This window comes from Stenella coeruleoalba, assembly GCF_951394435.1.
Source record: "Stenella coeruleoalba genome assembly, chromosome: 17".
Taxonomy (NCBI): domain Eukaryota; kingdom Metazoa; phylum Chordata; class Mammalia; order Artiodactyla; family Delphinidae; genus Stenella; species Stenella coeruleoalba.
Genome location: NC_137163.1, coordinates 4,623,664 through 4,641,246, shown reverse-complemented (window position 1 = coordinate 4,641,246; position 17,583 = coordinate 4,623,664). Strand labels below are relative to the sequence as shown.

The window sequence follows — 17,583 nt, the reverse complement described above, 5'->3', positions numbered from 1 at the left end:
CTGACTCCACAGTCTGTTCTACCTGACTCCACAGTCTGTTCTACACTACTGCACATAATTACTTTGAATCCATTCAGACACAGGCTGCTGCAAATCATAGGACTGTCCTTAGGCTTGAACAACAGGGGTGAAATACATGTCAGGGTAGCAAAGATGTCAAAAACGTTAACAAGAATGCCACTTTAATAGGAGTAAAGAATTCAGAGTGAGGGAGGTGATAGCTCTTTTGTGCCCTGAAAGGAATAGAGCTAATTAATGGAGATAAAATACCAAATGTAAACTAGAGAGCTAGTGGGAAGCAGCCACATAGCACAGGGAGATCAGCTCGGTGTTTTGTGACCACCTAGAGGGGTGGGATAGGGAGGGTGGGAGGGAGATGCAGGAGGGAGGGGATATGGGGATATGTGTATATGTATAGCTGATTCACTCTGTCATACAGTAGAAACTAACACACTATTGTAAAGCAATTATACTCCAATAAAGATGTTTAAAAAAAAAACAAAACTCAGTTCTGGGGGAGGGGGAGGTCTCAATTTAGAAAAAAAAAACATAGAGGTAAACTGGATAGCACTGAGAGGAAAATGCCTGGGTTCTTATACAGGAACTAAAACCAGCAAAAAAATCAAACAAACAAAAAATGCAAAACACAGAGAAAGAGCCCTGGTGTTCAACTGAAGGGGAAGAGATGAATTAAAGAGATGACTTGTGTACCTGAACTGCGATCCAGACTGAGAATTTTTTTTTTTTTTTTCAGTACGCGGGCCTCTCACTGTTGTGGCCTCTCCCGTTGCAGAGCACAGGCTCCGGACATACAGGCTCAGCGGCCATGGCTCACGGGCCCAGCCGCTCCGTGGCATGTGGGATCTTCCCGGACCGGGGCACGAACCCGTGTCCCTGCATCAGCAGGCAGACTCTCAAGCACTGCGCCACCAGGGATGCCCCCAGACTGAGAATTTTGATGCGTGGTTACAAGGACTGAACTTGAGGGCAACTGAAGGAAGGCACAGAAGGATGACTTGTCCCTTGAAGTAAAGAGGAATTTCCTGATAAGCAGAAGTGTCCAGGGACAGAATGGGATATAATGGGGGAGACGTGAGCTCCTGTCTCTGCGCAAGCACATGTTCATGGGTCTTTGCAGAGTAGCAGGTTCAAATGTGAGGTTACACTAGAGCACTGTTTCTCACCCTCAGTGATATTGACATTGGGGACTGAATAATGCTTTGCTGGGGAGCCGGGATGCAGTCCTGTGCATTGTGGGATGTTCAGCAGCGTCCCTGGACTCTACTCACTAGAAGCCAGGAGCACCCACCCACCCCCCGTGTAACAATTTAAAGTGTCCCCAGAAATGGCCAAAATTCCCTGGGGGACAGGACTGTCCCACCCACATTGAGAACCACTGGACGAGATGGACATCAAGAGCCCTTCTGCCCCTGACATTAGATGCCATGCTTCTCTATTTTGATCCTGTTCAAGCCTAAATGGTTACAAAGAAGCTGACTGCCTGGGTCATGTTTCAAAGCCAAAAGTCTATCCCCAGGATGTGCTACAGATGTCTTGTCACCCTTAAACCCAACTTATGAAAATGAAAAAATATGGCATTTTCAATTCTTCCCCAGCCTCTGGCTTCCTGTTCCTGTTAGCTAAGCGCACACTCCATGAAAACGCTCTGCTCTGATTGTTGTTAAGTGCTTTGTACTATAGGGAGGAAGTGACACATGGAAACCGGCCCCACCTGCATCTAGGAAGCCACGAAGAGGAAGAAGACATTGATCCGTGCCCTTGGCCTGGCTTAGGTATCACCTCTCTTAATCTTCATAACAGACCCATGAAGTACAGAATCTGTAATGATGCCCATTTTATAAATGAGGCTACTGAGATTTGGAAAAGGGCGGGGATGCACCCAGTGTCTCACAGTCAATGAGCACAGAGCCTGTTGCTGAAACTCCATACACTTTGTTTGGGCCAATCTCCTGTACACAGCCTCTCCATTAACTACTGTTTTGATGGTAAGAAGGTCACATCTATTGTGTCCACCATAACTTATCATTGAGGCTGCCTGGCGAGCTGGGTAGGGAATGACTTCCAGGCTGGGTTTGGGATCAATGGCAGGGTTCTGTGATCAAATGGAAATGTCTACCAGGGAGCTATGGATGAATACTTCTGAATGAAGGGGCACAGGAAGATAGGGAAGGGGGTGTTAATAAAATTAATAAAATGAGTGAATGACAGAAACCCTAAATAGTTGAGAGGGAATATGAGAGCAATAGAGACGAGGACTTCATTTCTGAGTTTATAGCTTAGAAAGAAGGTCAGCCTCTTATGGGGCTTCTGAGTTCAATATGGTGCTAGAACAATAAGTCCTGGAGATGGTGTGAGGGAGATAAGATTTCTCAAGCATCCATCATCCCACCACAAGGTAAGCATAAGTGATGAGAGAAGCAGGTGTCCAGAGGGGCTTGGGGTCCAGATAAAGACCCCAAGAGTGAGGGATCTGTGATGTTGAGCCCAGACGCAGCGGCAGGACCTTGGACAGATCCTCCGGCCAGCCCCGAGATGAGGCGTGACCATCTACAGTACATACACATCAGATGTCTATTCTCAAAGCACAGACACAGTCAGGTTTCTGACATTTTAGTAGTGGTCCATCTGTGGTTCAGATCCCCTCTGATTCAATGCCCCGTGTTATGAAAACTCCCATAACAATCAGACACATCTCGGGGATGGGACAATCCTTGGGAAGGGAGCCAAAGCGCTAACAGTGCCTCTGAAATTTGAAGGGGTCGGGCAACCATTCCGCCAGCACTAGCCCCTTCTCCACTGGAGAAGGTGAAGCATTTGCTGAAGAGGCTGTAGAGATCAGAAGTGAGGATTAATTTCCCCGAAGTGGTCAGACTGTGCTGAGATTCTGCTAATAGAACAGATGGAAAAGAAGGACCTCCATTTTCACCTCAAGCTTAATGAGGGGAGTCTTCACGTGAGCATGCTCTGTGTCCCCTGGGGGAGCACAGGCCCTGGTGCCTGACTTATCCTGCAAAGGCCCTCAGGAGAGAAGCTGAGGGTGGCTGGATTGGCCAAAGAAGAGTCAGCAGCACTGGGGCGGGGGTCCCCACCAGTGTGAGATGAGGATGAAAGTGCTTGTGTCCATTATCCAAGAGCCAGATGTGCATTCCTCGGAGAAAAATCTGCCAAAAGAGCTTCCTGCAAGGAGCGAGTGACGCAACCATAGGAGGCATCATTATAACAAAGAACAGCAGAGGCTGGGGGAGAGGGAGACCGCCTAACGGGTATAGCTCCACGGAAGACACAAGAACACCCCAGGAGCGGAGAAAGCGGTGATCGAGCATCTACCCCGTTAAGAGCCCTGCTTGCAACTGAACCCATCACGTATGACTCCCTGCCCCACCTGCAATCTCCTCCCTCCTCCTTGTGCCTGGCCCTGCAAGACCCACACACCCCAGGGGGAAGACAGGAGGCTGTATCAAGCTGCTCACCACACCCAGCTGCTGCAGCGGGAGTTTCCTACCCCGAGAACGCCTGGAGCAGGGGTGCAGTGGAGCGAAGGCACAGTGTCAGTGAAAAGAAGTTATAAATTGGATGAGAGTTTGGAGTTTTGGTAATACATTCGACTGGACTTTTTCATACCTGAAAAAAGGACTATCTATTCATGACATGAAAGAACAGAATTATTGAATCCGATAAGCAGGAAGCTGATGGACTTTCAATGTACGTCAATGGATTTTCAATTTTCAGAAAGTTGAAGCGTCATAGCAGACATTCAGTGTAAAGATGAGGGTCCCGGCAGGATCTCCTTTGATTCAGAAGGGGGCCTTGAGATCCGCAGCCTCATATGGACATTAATCTAAAGAGCTAATTAATACTGCATTGCAAGTGTACGGAGGCGGGTTCGGATATAAGAAGGTGCCGGTCCATAGAGCAGGAAGTCAGGAGTTCTCTGTGCCTGCAGCCTCTGAGCTACCTGCCTAAAATACATGCAGCTCTAAATGACCACATAGATATTCCTTGCCCTCGTTTCTGTAGCTGATCAAGAAGCGGGTTTCTAAGGGATGTCCTGAGGTCATGGCCATCAGGATACCTCAGGGCTGGAAAAGCGTTGGGCAAAGGAAACTCTATTATCACGATTCAAGGGTCCCAAGGACACTCACTGTTGTTCACTGTCTGTAAAGTGCAAATCCACCTTGAGTTGGAAATCGACTTCACTTAGTGCCTCTTCCACCTAGAAGAGAAACAAAGTTTAAGGACCGGTCCAAATGAAACATGTAGCCGGCGGGTTTCCCAAAGTTTAGAAGAAGGAGCTCACAGCAAAATGAACGTCACTTATGTGTAAAGCAGAATTTCCATGCATGTTCTGTGGAATTCTAGTTGAATGCGGCGCCTGTATTACATGGACAGTAGAAGGAAGGGATTTATGTCAAATGTGGGGAAAAGCCAATTTGCAGGAAAAAAATGTGAAGTGAGTTTTCTAGATTGCAGGACTTTTGAGCACCTTATTTCCAGAACAGATGTGATCTGGAATCCTCTGAAGCAGGAGTGAAGTGTTCTGTGGCCCCTGCTTTGGAAAGGTTGGAGCAGTGAATTTGCAGAGAGGAAACCCCACTTGGCTAGAGATGGGGAAAGGTTGGAGGGGGTGTTACTGCCGGCACCTTCGAGGGGCTGACGCTATTCTCCAGGTTCATAGAGGAGGAAGCTGATGCTCAGAAAAGTCGTCAGTTCCCAAGGCGGCCCAGCTTTACACGAAAGCGTATCCTTCACTTTTGTCTTGAGATCCATTACATCTAACCATTTATGCTTTCAGACACTTTAGCATTTCATGTCCTATCCATGACTGTTTCCATTCTTAGCTTTTAAAAAAAAAAATCAGTTTTCATTCATTAGCATGGGAATCTATTTGTTCTACCTGCCAGCTTCTCAGGTACATCTAAAAGATGGTAACCCACGGCTCTTCTTTTCCCAAACGTAACACCTCATCATCCCCAACTCCAGGAGAGTCACTTGCTAAGTACTGGGTCTAGCTGATGTCCCTACTCAGGAAACCCAGATAAGTACTACACGCCTGTGACAGGGCGTAATCTCCTCCCCACAGCCACGCGGGATGGACCCCTTCTCCTCTGTGACCCACAAAACCCTGTTTTTCTTCCTATCTCAGCATTCAACACTTCCTATAAAATTGTCTCAGCTTTACAACTTTTGCGTTCTAAGCCCAAGAGACAAATATTAGCTGCAGACACCTTTTGCTTAGTCCTGATCGTATTTTTTACAATGTTTTGAACAAGTAGAAAACATTTAAAAATCAGGCAATTTCACATTTCCATTGCAGGTTTCCAGCTTCTGAAAAAACAATCCATGGATCTGGCCGTGCTGGGCTGGCATTCAGAAGCTCCACTTGGGTCGGGCTCAGGGGACTCTCTGACAAAATCCATCTGACTGTGGCTAAATCCCCCCGGGCCCTTTTCTTACCCAACATCCCCTGTAATCTGGTATCGTTATGGGAGAGACTAGTCTTAATCCATTCTGGATCCCCAGCTCCAGGGACAAGGTCCCGCCCACGGAAAGTATTCGTGTATCTTAAAGGATAAATAAAGCTCTTCTCCACCCCCCCCCACCCCGCCCTTGGTTTTTATTTCTTTGCAAGAATATCCTCATTCTGTAGGGATGGAAATCTCTTACCCAAAGGCCTCTTTGGAAACGTGCTCCTGGTGAAGCATAGCTCAGGCAGAGACATATGGATGGAATTTATCTTTAGCTCCCCAGGGTTTTAAAATTTGTTTAAAAAAATTTTTTTAAGCATTTAAAAGTTAACATTTTGCTCAATCCAAGCGCTATGAATAACTTCCTCTCCTAGCTTTGTTTTGCATAATCACTTACCCGGCTTCATACACACAACCCAAGCAACACAGCCTCTTGTCACCAGTTCCTGGGAAATAAGACTGGCAGAGCAAGTCCTCCTAACCACCTCCAAGCATGCATTTGCCTACTTAACAAAAATTCGCTGTAAGCTCCAGTTTTAAACTTGCTGCAATTTCTTTGGAACAAGGAGAGAAATCCAGGCCCAAGATCAGCTGTGGCTGGATGGAGCCTGGCTATGACTTCACTGATGTCTCAGTAAATCTTTAATTGCAACATGCCCCAGAATGCAGTCACTGGTTTCTCTAGCCACTCATTTTTCTTCATTGGCTGTTGGCTACCTGCCCCTTCCTCCAAACACACACATTCACACGTGCACGCACACACACGCACACACTCACGCACGCACGCCCTTCCATCGCCCTACCTTATTTTCGTTAAAAGGATTGCTTCCTTTCAAGGGCGATTTTTAAAAATTGGAGTATAGTTGACTTACTGTGTTGTGTTAATTTCTGCTGTACAGCAAAGTGATTCAGTTATACATATATATACATTCTTTTTTCATCTTTTTTTCCATCATGGTTTATCACGGGTTATCGAATAGAGTTCCCTGTGCTCTTTATCCATCCTCTATATAATAGCTTACATCAGCTAACCTCAGCCTCCCAGGTAGATGACTTTTTTAGCATCGGGCAACAGCTTCACATAGTAGTGGAAATAAGAACAGCAGCTAGGATTACAGAGGAGTTACCGTGTAGCAGATACTACACAGGACAGCTACCACTGTCATATACTATCTTATTTAATGTGGATAAAACTGTGAATTAAGACATATTGGCCTCACTTATAAATGAAAAAATTGAGACTTGCTGTAGGAAAGACACTTCCAAGGCTTAATCTGGGCTCCAAAGCCCAGATTCAGTCAAGGGTTCCTCACTTCTTCCGCCTTTTCCCAGGGTCTCATCTGTGTTGTGGGTTGTACAATCTCACGCTAGCTGATTTCAACTCTGCTCATAACAGTAGTAACCCTTGTATCTTCTCCTCCTTTATGAACTTCTCTCCTGAGCTGCATCATAGCTGGGGAGATAAGAAAGCAGTTTTGGAAGTCAAGCTACATGGGTACAAAGCTTGGCTCTCCATTTATTAAGTATCTGTGTGACCTTGGGCCAATCGACCTCTCTAGGTTTGTTTGTTTTTCATCTGTAAAATGGGGGTGAAATGATTACACTTACCCCTTAGATCACTGCTATTGTGCGACTATGTAAGAAAATGCACATAAAGGGCTTAACACAGTGTGTGAACAAAGCCCATTCTCAACAAATATTAGTTATTATAGTTATTTCCAACTTACTATGGGCCTGACCACCTAAAGGACCCCTTCGTCCAATAACTCCACCCCCAGGCCTGCATACTGGTCACAAACACAGGCTTTGCGGTCAGACTGCCTGGGCTAGGTCTGGGCTGGGCTTAAGAATCTGCGTTTTAAAAAAGTACTGCCAGGGGACTAGGACATGGTGCATCTAGGAATCATACTTTGAGAAATGCTTTTCTTTTTGGAGCCCATAAAAATGCAACCATCCCACTCCTTGGCACATATCCGGAGAAAACTCTTATTCGAAAAGATACATGCACCCCAATGTTCATAGCAGCACTATTCACAATAGCCAAGACATGGAAGCAACCTAAATGTCCATCGACAGGTGAATGGCTAAAGAAGATGTGGTACATCTATACAATGGAATATTACTCTGCCATAAAAAAGAATGAAATATTGCCATTTGCAGCAACATGGGTGCACCTAGGGATCATCATACTAAGTGAAGTAAGTCAGACAGAGAAAGACAAATACCATAAGATATCACTTACATGTGGAATCTAAAATATGACTCAAGGGAATTTATTTATAAAACAGAAACAGACTCACAGACATAGAAAACAAACTTACAGTTACCAAAAGGGAAGGGGGTGGAGGAGGGATAAACTGAGAGTTTGGGATTAGCAGATGCAAACTACTATATATAAAATAGATAAACAACAAGGTCCTACTGTATAGTCCAGGGAACTATATTCAATCTCCTGTAATAAATCATAATGGGAAGGAGTATGAAAAAGAATATATATATATATATATAACTGAATCACTTTGCTGTACACTAGAAATTAACACAACATTGTAAATCAATTATACTTCAATTAAAAAATGCAACCTTGGGCTTCCCTGGTGGCGCAGTGGTTGAGAGTCTGCCTGCCGATGCAGGGGACGCGGGTTCGTGCCCTGGTCCGGGAGGATCCCACATGCCGCAGAGCGGTTAGGCCCGTGAGCCACGGCCACTGAGCCTGCGCGTCCGGAGCCTGTGCTCCGCAATGGGAGAGGCCACAGCAGTGAGAGGCCCGCGTACCGCAAAAAAAAAAAAAAAAAAAAAATGCAACCTTGTCCACAAAGATTATTTTCTGTAACATGTTCCTCTTCCTCTTCAGGACATTAAGCATCTCGCTGCTAATAACTGTATCTTCTCTGCCTTGTCTGCTGGGAAGCTCAGCACTGAACGTATGGGCCAACGTCTGCAAAGGTCCAGAACTATGCGTGTGCATTCTGGTCTGTTACATTTAACTCAGGCTTTAGCTCCCTGTTGTGTTTTTCCTGTACTTTGGCTCACTCTATTGCTATTTTTACCCTTTTACTATTCTGTGTATTTTGTCAGCCTTCCCAAATCTTCTGGGGGGGTGTTACACAAAGTGTATATAAATAATATACCTATCCTACTCCACACTCCCTGCTTCTTTGCAACTTTTATGAAAACATTTGTGCCTTAAGCTGTGATTAGTTCTGTCCATGGTCATCTCGTACATTTACTTGGGCACTAACTGTGTGGGCTGAATCTTCTCCATGTCTGCACTTCCCATAGCCCAGGAAACGGTACGCTCGACGTGTTGGCATCGTATATGCCTGCCGCTCACATTGATGGCTACGTACATGCAAGACCGTGAGCTCTGGCCAGCTGGCGATACGGCGTTTTGGCTGCCATAAACAGGTATTCACTGGAGCTGATGCATGCATTCCAGAGATACGCCTTTTATGAACTTACCCAATTAACTTTAATTGTCACTGATTTGGATGTAATGATTAATGATAACGTTGTTTGCTGCCATGTGGATTACCCCCAAAACAATAATAAGTTATTAGCTTGTAGAGATACGTGATTTTCTATGCAGAAGAAAACAATATGTACCGTATGAACAAAGTCTTGTACAAAATATGTACAAGACTACAACCCAGGCTGGCAAACACACTGCCTGTTCAACCTCTGAACTATGGCTTGTCGCAAAGTCGCGTGAGGCTAAACTTGAGTGCTGGGAAACATTAACCTTGAAAAGCTTTAAACTGTTAGGGGCAGGAGGAAGAGTCTGATGGAATTAAGACGGAATAACGACCAAGAGACCTGAGTAATGTCCAAACCCAGCCTCCAGTCACAACCATTCTCCCCAGGAAGGTCTTTGAGATCAACGTGCCAAAGGACAACGGCCCGTGAGAAATCAAGTGACTTCCTCTTAGTAGAATTCGGGGAAGCTGAGCTTGTGCAGGAAGCCCACCTGGGAGTCCCTTAACCCTCAAAACCAGCTCCAGTATCTTCTCCTAAACTACCTGTGTCCACCAGAGTCCGGGAAAGAAGCAGATGATGCGCTCAGTTCATTAAAAAGAGTTGACTTGCGAAGGTGTGGGGGGAACTCAGGGAAAGCAAGCAATGCTGATGGCTGGGTACCTCGGGGTCAGTCCCTGCGGGACTCCGCAGCACGTCCTCATTCCCGCCTCACAGCCTTTGTCCTAGCTGTGCCCTCCTCCCGGGATGCCTGGCCCCTCCTCAGCGTGTGGTCTCAGCTCAGTGCTGGCTGTGCAGGGAGCCCTCCCGTCTGCCACTTCCCCTCCAGGAAGCAGTCGCCATCTCGTGTGAAGCTTGTGTTGAAGCTGAGCTCTTGGAAATCTGAGTATCCATCAGGAGGCAGCATCAGGTCTCACACAGCGAGCCTGCCATGAGTTCTCTTCCACTCTGGGCCCAGCTGTAGTTTCACAGGACCTCCAACAGGGGTGAAAATTCCTGCTCTTCTTACCTTTGTGAGTGTACCTCATGGATGAGTGAGCTGAGCGAGAAGCAGTGGGAAGGCTCAGCGATAGAATATACAGGAGGTATACAGGAGGTATTTATTTGATTGGTGATGTACTGATCTCATGTTAAAACGTAAGCTCTCAGACACCAGGGGTATCTTCTTGTTCATGATTTTCATCTCTAGCCCACAGCAGGTGCTCAACAGATCTTTGATGAATGGATGGATTCATAAATGAAGAATCAGTGACAGCTTTTCACATGTAGCCAAACAGGGGAACTCGTCACTACCTCAAGCATAAAAGATGTGGACAAAAAGCCATGGGAGGGACTTCCCTGGTGGTCCAGTGGTTAAGACTCCGTGCTCCCAATGCAGGGGGCCTGGGTTCGATCCCTGGTCAGGGAACTAGATCTCGCATGCCGCAACTAAAAGATCCTGCATGCCGCAACTAAAGATCCCGTGCGTGGCAACAAAGATCCCGGATGCTGCAGCTAAGACCTGGCTCAGCCAATAAATATATTTTTTTTAAAAGTCAACTGAATACAAAACTTTAAAAAAAACAAAAAGCCATAGGACATGAGAGGAGTATTAGATGGCCAGGAGAAGTCGTTATGCGTGCTATAACGCCTGTAGGGGATGCCTGTAGGGGACACGTGTCTGACTAGGCTCTCCTAAAGTAGGAGTATACTTCCACATCTTTAAAGATGCTCTAGCAGGGAATGACCAGCTGGCATGCGGTAACGGGTATTCGAGGTGGGGCTGGGGGAGTGAGAAAAACGGTTTAGACTTCAGATATTCTTTTGAAACATCTGATTTTTTTTAAAGGTACAAGTGATTTTTTTATTTTTTGAATACTTTTGGAGAATAGTTGATTTACAATGTTGTGTTAGTTTCAGGTGTACAGCAAAGTGAATCAGTTATACATATACATTTAGCCACTCTTTTTTAGATTCTTTTCCCATATAGGTCATTACAGAGTATTGACTAGAGTTCCCTGTGCTATACAGTAGGTCCTTATTAGTTATCTAACTAATATATAGTAGCGTGTATATGTCAATCCCAACATGCCAATCTGTCCCTCCCTTTCCCCCCAGTAACCATAAATTTTGAAACATTTGATGTTAATATCAGGTTACTATCAGATGTTAATCTCATAAATAGGAAATGTTCAATCAACTTGCTCCAAGGCCTCTGGGCCTTGACTCATGCTGTTTCCCCCTGTACAGGATGCCCTTCTTCTTTCTTAGTCTGAGGGACTCTCAGTCCCAGCATCTCAAAGCCAGCTCCTTTGTTAAGCCGTTGATGTCCTCCCACAGAGCTCATCTCCAACCTTGGTGCCCCCTGTTCTTCTGCACATGCAGCCGGCACAGTGCATTTCAGCTACCAGGGCCTGTCTGTATATCTGTTTCTCTGATGGAGCACCCAGCATCTGAGGGATCGGCCCTGCTGCCTTCTTCAGCTTTGCCCATCATCCGAGGGCCCGCCCCAAGCGCTGCACAAAGCAGATGCTCAGCAAACACCTGCCGATTGACCTGTTGACGGAGGCCCAGAAAGACGAGCAAATGGGCGAAGGAGGAATGAGTAAGACAGTCAGCAAGTCAGTCAATGGGACCCGCTTGGAACATGAAACAAGCAAGTATACAAACGAAAGCATGAGTACAAAAAGGAATAAATCAGGAGGTACAGGAATGCTCTGAAATCCCCAGTCCCAATCTGTCAGATTTCAGAGCAAATGTACAACGTCTCCTTCACGTCCCATTCTCCTAGCACTGGATACAAAAGGCACAGGAGGGAAAAGCCATTCGTGGCTGGTGGAAGATTCCGGGACTTACCCTTTCACCATCTAAGAGCAAATGAGCTCGGAAGATCACGGCATCGTTGATGGGCACCTCTTCGTTCCTGTATAAGATCTGAAAGACTCGGCTGTGCACAGTGCTCTCGTGGACACAGGCTGAGTGCAGGCTGCCGCTGTCTGCAAAACAAGAACCGGTAGCAGCTCATGACTCCCATCCTGCCCTGGATCTGCGGCCTCCTTGGGGGTCAGGCCAGCTCAAGGAAAACAATGGCCCCAAACTGCATTCCAATTCCCAAAGACCAAAAGCCACAGGTGAATGTGGTTCCATCACACAAGATCTAAGGTCACTGAATCGGGACGGCGTCTCAGCAAGAACCTTCTTCAGTCCTTTATAAGTCATAGGATCTTGGCTAAATCACCTGTCGTGCAGGGGGCAGTGTTCCTTGGCTGGAAATTAGTACCTGCTGAATTCTTTACCTGCTCACATAACCCCTCCTTCATAAAGCCTTCCATAATCCCCCTCTCCTGGAAATACTGAGGAGAAAAGCAGAGAGAGAGAAACAGAAATTGGTTTTCTACAAGGATATCCTAGCGTCCACAGAATCTCTCCCTCCTGAAAGTGTTGTTCGCACAGCACATAGGATATGAAGGATGCTCTGTCTTGAGTTTTCGATAAATGTGCTAATTCTAATTACATGAGATATCCAGTTTTTTAAGGAACTTGCTCAATCCCATGTCTTCCAGTGCATTCTAAATGTACCTTAATCCCTAAACATTGTCTCAGAGTGAAGTTGAATTTCAAGAAGATAAACCTACTCAAGGAGGTTAAGAGATCTTCCTGCATCCACTGACCAGGGTTACTATGAAGAGAAAATGGGTGAATTCTTCCAAATCACTCAACACACAAACTGCAGAGTTGGAAAAATATAGAAATCTTCTAAAATAAATAATGGTACTATTTATATAATATAAAGCAAAGACAACTCATTCATAATAATGGCCTAGTGGTATTTCACAGCTTCCAAAGTGCTTTTCAAATGTGTTTCTTTCCTTAATCCTCACAGGAAATTGCAAGGGTAAGTTTTCACCACAGATGAAGAGACCAAGCCTCAAAGAAGGGGAGGGAGGTGTCACGACAGTCGCTATACGAGGAGGCGTTGTGTGGATTCATCCTCACATCCGCCTACTTAACAACTGAGAAAAGACGTCTTGGGTGAATGAATAAAATGCACCCATTTCCTAGCAAACGACAGGTATGCTATGAAGCTCCACTGAAACACAGAAATAGTGTGATTGCAAAGGGAAGCAAGAAATTTTTTTAAAAAGCCCAACCAGCAAAGGAAAACGGCTTGAGTGCCTTGTGCAGTGTCCCCAGCTGGCTGGAACAGTCCCTTGGAAACAGGGACAAAGGGTGACTGTCACCTCCCCATGCACAGTGACGCTTGACACCTGCATTGTAGCTTCAGAGTAGGGAAAAAGAAATGCAAAATCCCAGGTCTTTCCAAGGTCGTGCAGACGTTCACGCTCCAATTTGCACTTCATCGTGAAGGAAATAAAATTTCTGGCCTGACACAGCCCTACTGAGACCTGTTGGATTCAAACTGATGTGGCTTTTCAACAGAAGGGATCCTTGCGCGCAAATGTCCTTCTGTTTTTATTTGCTGCACCAGCCCTTTTTCTATCACTGTCAAGGCCTGGTTGATCTATAAGCCAGACCGACAACGTGGCAGAGGATGGATGGGGTAAATACTCTTGAAGGTCAGAGCAACACTGAGCCATCTAGGACCTGCAGGGACAGCCAGAAAAACAGTTCAATCACTTGCCTTCTTGGGCAAGTGACATCATTCCTCGTAACAGCAGCCTTTCCACGTGAAAAACGGGCATCTCCACACACTGACCTTCTGGGATCAGCGTAGACAGAAGAGGATAAAATAAATCAAGATCTGAAGAGCAAGCATGTCCTAGGCATGCAAAATGCAGTAGGATGACTTTTTCATTGTGTTTCGAGAAAGGTCATAGCACTCTCTGTTGAATACATTTCTACCGGCTACATATCTACGGGAGACTGAGCTCCTCTGGTTTTGAGCAGATTGACGAACTAGATCACAGGACTCAGCAGTATTTACAGAAGATCGCGGCATCCCAAGGGGCCTCATTAGGCCCAGGATACAGAGGGCGCTCGTTCACACCTTGTTTTCCTCACCCTCTTATGCACCAGGTTCTGGACACCTAGAACCTGCTCTCTCTACTCTGAAAGACCTTGCTCATACCTTGGGAGGCTGCCACTTCCTAGCAGTGGGGTAAAAAGCCACTTTCTCTTTAGACTGTTTTGTTGTTGTTGTTGTTGAAATCACAAACTCATCTGTTTGGTTTTTTTTTATCCTTTTGTAATGTTACATTGGTAAAAAGAACATGTCTTGGTATATCCCAAGTGTTATTTCAAACATTCTGACACTTTTTTTTATTAATATTATTGGAGTATGGTTGATTGACAGTGTTGTGTTAGCTTCAGGTGTATAGCAAAGTGATTCAGTCACATATATACATACATTCCTTCTTTTTCAGATTCTTTTCCCATATAGGTTATTACAGAACCTTGAGTTCCTTGTGCTGTACTGCAGGTTCCCACTGGCTATCCACTCTCTATACAGTAGTGTGTGTAAATTAATCCCAAGCTCCTAATTTATCCCCCGCTTTGTTTCCCCTTTGGTAAAGCCATAAGTTTTTGAAATCTGTGAGTCTGTTTCTGTTTTGTAAATAAGTTCATTTATATCATTTTTAATTAGATTCCACATATGAGTGATATTATATATTTGTGTTTCCCTGTCTGACTTACTTCACTATTTACAATAGCCAAGTCACAGAAACAACCTAAATGTCCACTGACAGAGGAATGGATAAAGAAGATGGGGTGTGTGTGTGTGTGTGTGTGTGTGTGTGTGTGTGTGTGTGTGTAATGAAATATTACTCAGCCATTAAAAAAGAATGAAATGATGCCATTTGCAGCAACATGGATAAGCCTCGAGATTATCTTTAGACTGTTTTCACTTATTGTTTGGAGACCAGACCAGTGGTCCAATGAGAAGGTATAGATTAGTCTTCCTAAATATCTGTCTTCTTTTGTATGCATCAGGGTTGATACCATGGATGAGTATCTGAAAGGAGAGTTAGAACTTTGAGGGAAAACAAGTCTGATGGAAAGAAGGTGGGAGGGGCAAGAGAAGGGGATAGAAGGAAGAGGAGGGCAGTAGAAAAAAGGGAGCAGAGCAGATGCGAGAGACACCTCTTCAGTGGCTCCCATTGTCCAAACAGTTCAATCTGGAACTTCAAACCAGAAAGCAAGAGTAAAAAATGTTTAGGTTCTGCTGCTTCTTTCCCCCCAGATGACCGATACCAATACTTTGCATATCTTATGTGCCTCTAAGTGCTTACAACTCAAGTTACCCTCCCTCTGCTGAGAGCCCCCTCCAGCCCCAGAGGGCTCTGTGAGCGCAGATTACAAAGCACAGGTGTGCTTATCTGACAGGGACCCTCTACCCCAGAGTCCAAGCCGGGGAGCTCTCATGGGCATTGACTTGTAGACTGAATCTCACTCTCACTCTGGGAACATGGTCATGGCTCTGCCAGTACACAGGAGCTCCCCCAGAGAATCAGGTTTGCACTAAGCACTCAAAACCCTGGGGGACCCCTTCCAGCCCTCCAGGCCTGAGGACGGCTGGGTGAGGTCTGGGCTATTTGAAAACAAAGATTCTAAGAAGCTATCACGGCATTTCTTCGAACCCAGGCCACATGCATATGGGAGAACCTTCCAAAACATTAGAGTTCATGGAAGTTGAAAAAGCCAGGTCAGATGATGAGCAACTCAAGGTCAGAACCTTGGAGTTTATACAGTTTAGAACAGGATCTCCTTCAGCAAAGCAAAAATAGGTGTCCTAGACTTGGCCCACTGCTTTCTGGCTATGTGGCCTCGGGCAGGACAGTAAACAGGAGCTTAAGTGAAGCAAGAGTCAAGTCCAGCTTATTTACGTGATCAACGTCAGGCTCAGATGAGATGAGAACTAAAGAGGTGTGTGTCTAACTGTGAAATTCTCACAACCCAAGCAGAGTTGCTGGTGAGATAAGGAGGATGATGACTCTTTACACTAGACGACTGTCTGGCTATTTCTAGGAACAGTAAGGACAGAAAGTCACCTTGAGGCCAAGGTTTATTATTGTTTCTAACTGTTCCAAAGAGTAGGCAGAAGAAAAAAGCCACCTGAAGTAGACGTTCACTGTTTTTCCAGAGAAGGGGCAGAATGACCTTCAGTATCACATAAGCTTTGTCGGATTGGTAAGGCCGCTGCACACTCACTGCCAGGGCAGAGAGCTGTGGCGTGACCTTCTGTGATTCCATCAAGGCGGCTACCTTTCCTGGAGACCCTATCACAGGAGTACAAGTGGAACGGTCTGCTTCGAGAGAGGAGGAAATTCTGGGAGCAAAGAGACCAGGATCTTGATGACCTTGTCTGGAGTTTGGAAGTTGGGGAGGTCTGTTACACTGGGACAGACTTTTCCTGATGTAGGAGGTATTAACATACTGTGTGGATCAGGCATGGAAAGCTTGTTCCTGGAAGTAGAAGGACTTTGAAGAAAGCTGGGGCCTGAAATGATGACTCTGGACGTTGCCCACGGGCAACGGGTTTGTAAGCAGAAGGCTGATTTTGTTACATGGTGACCTGAACAGCTCTGTGGACCCATCTATCCTGGCACAAAGGCTGTGCTTTGTAGAGTAATGGCATTGGGGTTCTGAGGCCTGTGCCCACGAGGTCCGTAGGGATGCTTGTGGAAGCAAGGTCACCATTGAGAGGACGAGCCTTCTCGGAACTCTAGAGAATCACCTTCAACGGAGCAGCGGCACGGCCACGAGAAGCCCAGAGCAAGGGACCAAGCAACCCAGTCTTCTCCTAGCCTGGCATTCAGAAAAGGACCCTGGTCCACTGTGGAATCTCAGAGCTTCTTGGACAATACGAGACGGGGGAGGCACGCTGGCACGTCTGCCAACAGGGCATTTAGAGACACAAGCCCGTCTGTGGAATAGCCAAAGAGTTGTGAACATACTGGTACCTTCAGTACTTGAAGCGTATCAGACGGACGATACATCAAAAAAGGGCTGCATTTTAGTTGTCATTTTTATTTTGCCATTTGAAAGAAAGCAAATGTTTTTCTTACTTTCTACTTGACCCTCTGTACATGGAATATTAAATATTTCGTTTCAGTGTCCATAGAGGTGAGTGTAAGCCTTAACCATATCTCCAGATGAATATGTTTCTATGGGTTTTGCTATAAAACATATTAATTCATTAAATTCTTATGAATCACCTGCTATGCATCAAGTCATAGGTTAAAACAAAACAAAACAGATTCAGTCATCAACAATCACAGGGTTCCTTCACAGAGAACAGACCTGTGGTTGCTAAGGGGGAAGGGGAGTGGGGAAGGGATGGAGTGGGGGTTTGCGACTGGCAGATGCAAACTACTGTATATAGAATGGATAACCAGCAAGATGGATAAACAACAAGATGGATAAACAACAAGGTCCTACTGTATGGCACAGGGAACTATATTCAATATCCTGTGATAAACCGTAATGGAAAAGAATACGAAAAAGAATGTATGTGTGTATGTACATATAGATAGACACACACACACATATAAACTGAATCACTTTGCTGTACAGCAGAAATTAACACAACGTTGTAAATCAACTCTACTTCAGTAAAACAAAGTAACGAAAACGAAACAAAACAAAATGAAAACAATCATAGGGTTCCTTGCGGGGTGTTCCT

At 45.5% G+C, this 17,583-nt stretch overlaps 1 protein-coding gene across 6 annotated transcripts in view; it reads right to left on the bottom strand.

Annotated features, from left to right (window-relative positions):
- The window catches only part of FAM135B (family with sequence similarity 135 member B), a 278,477-nt gene that overhangs the window by 83,787 nt on the left and 177,107 nt on the right, over positions 1–17,583 (bottom strand). For all 6 annotated transcript variants that reach the window (XR_013824617.1, XM_079901950.1, XM_079901951.1 and 3 more), the window contains 2 exons: positions 11,796–11,935; positions 4,164–4,234 (listed from right to left, as the gene is read on the bottom strand). Coding sequence is in view for 5 of the 6 variants with exons in the window: in XM_079901950.1 (XP_079758076.1) it covers positions 4,164–4,234; positions 11,796–11,935 (211 nt within the window). In the remaining variant the exon portion in view is untranslated. The remainder of the gene's footprint in view (positions 1–4,163; positions 4,235–11,795; positions 11,936–17,583) is intronic.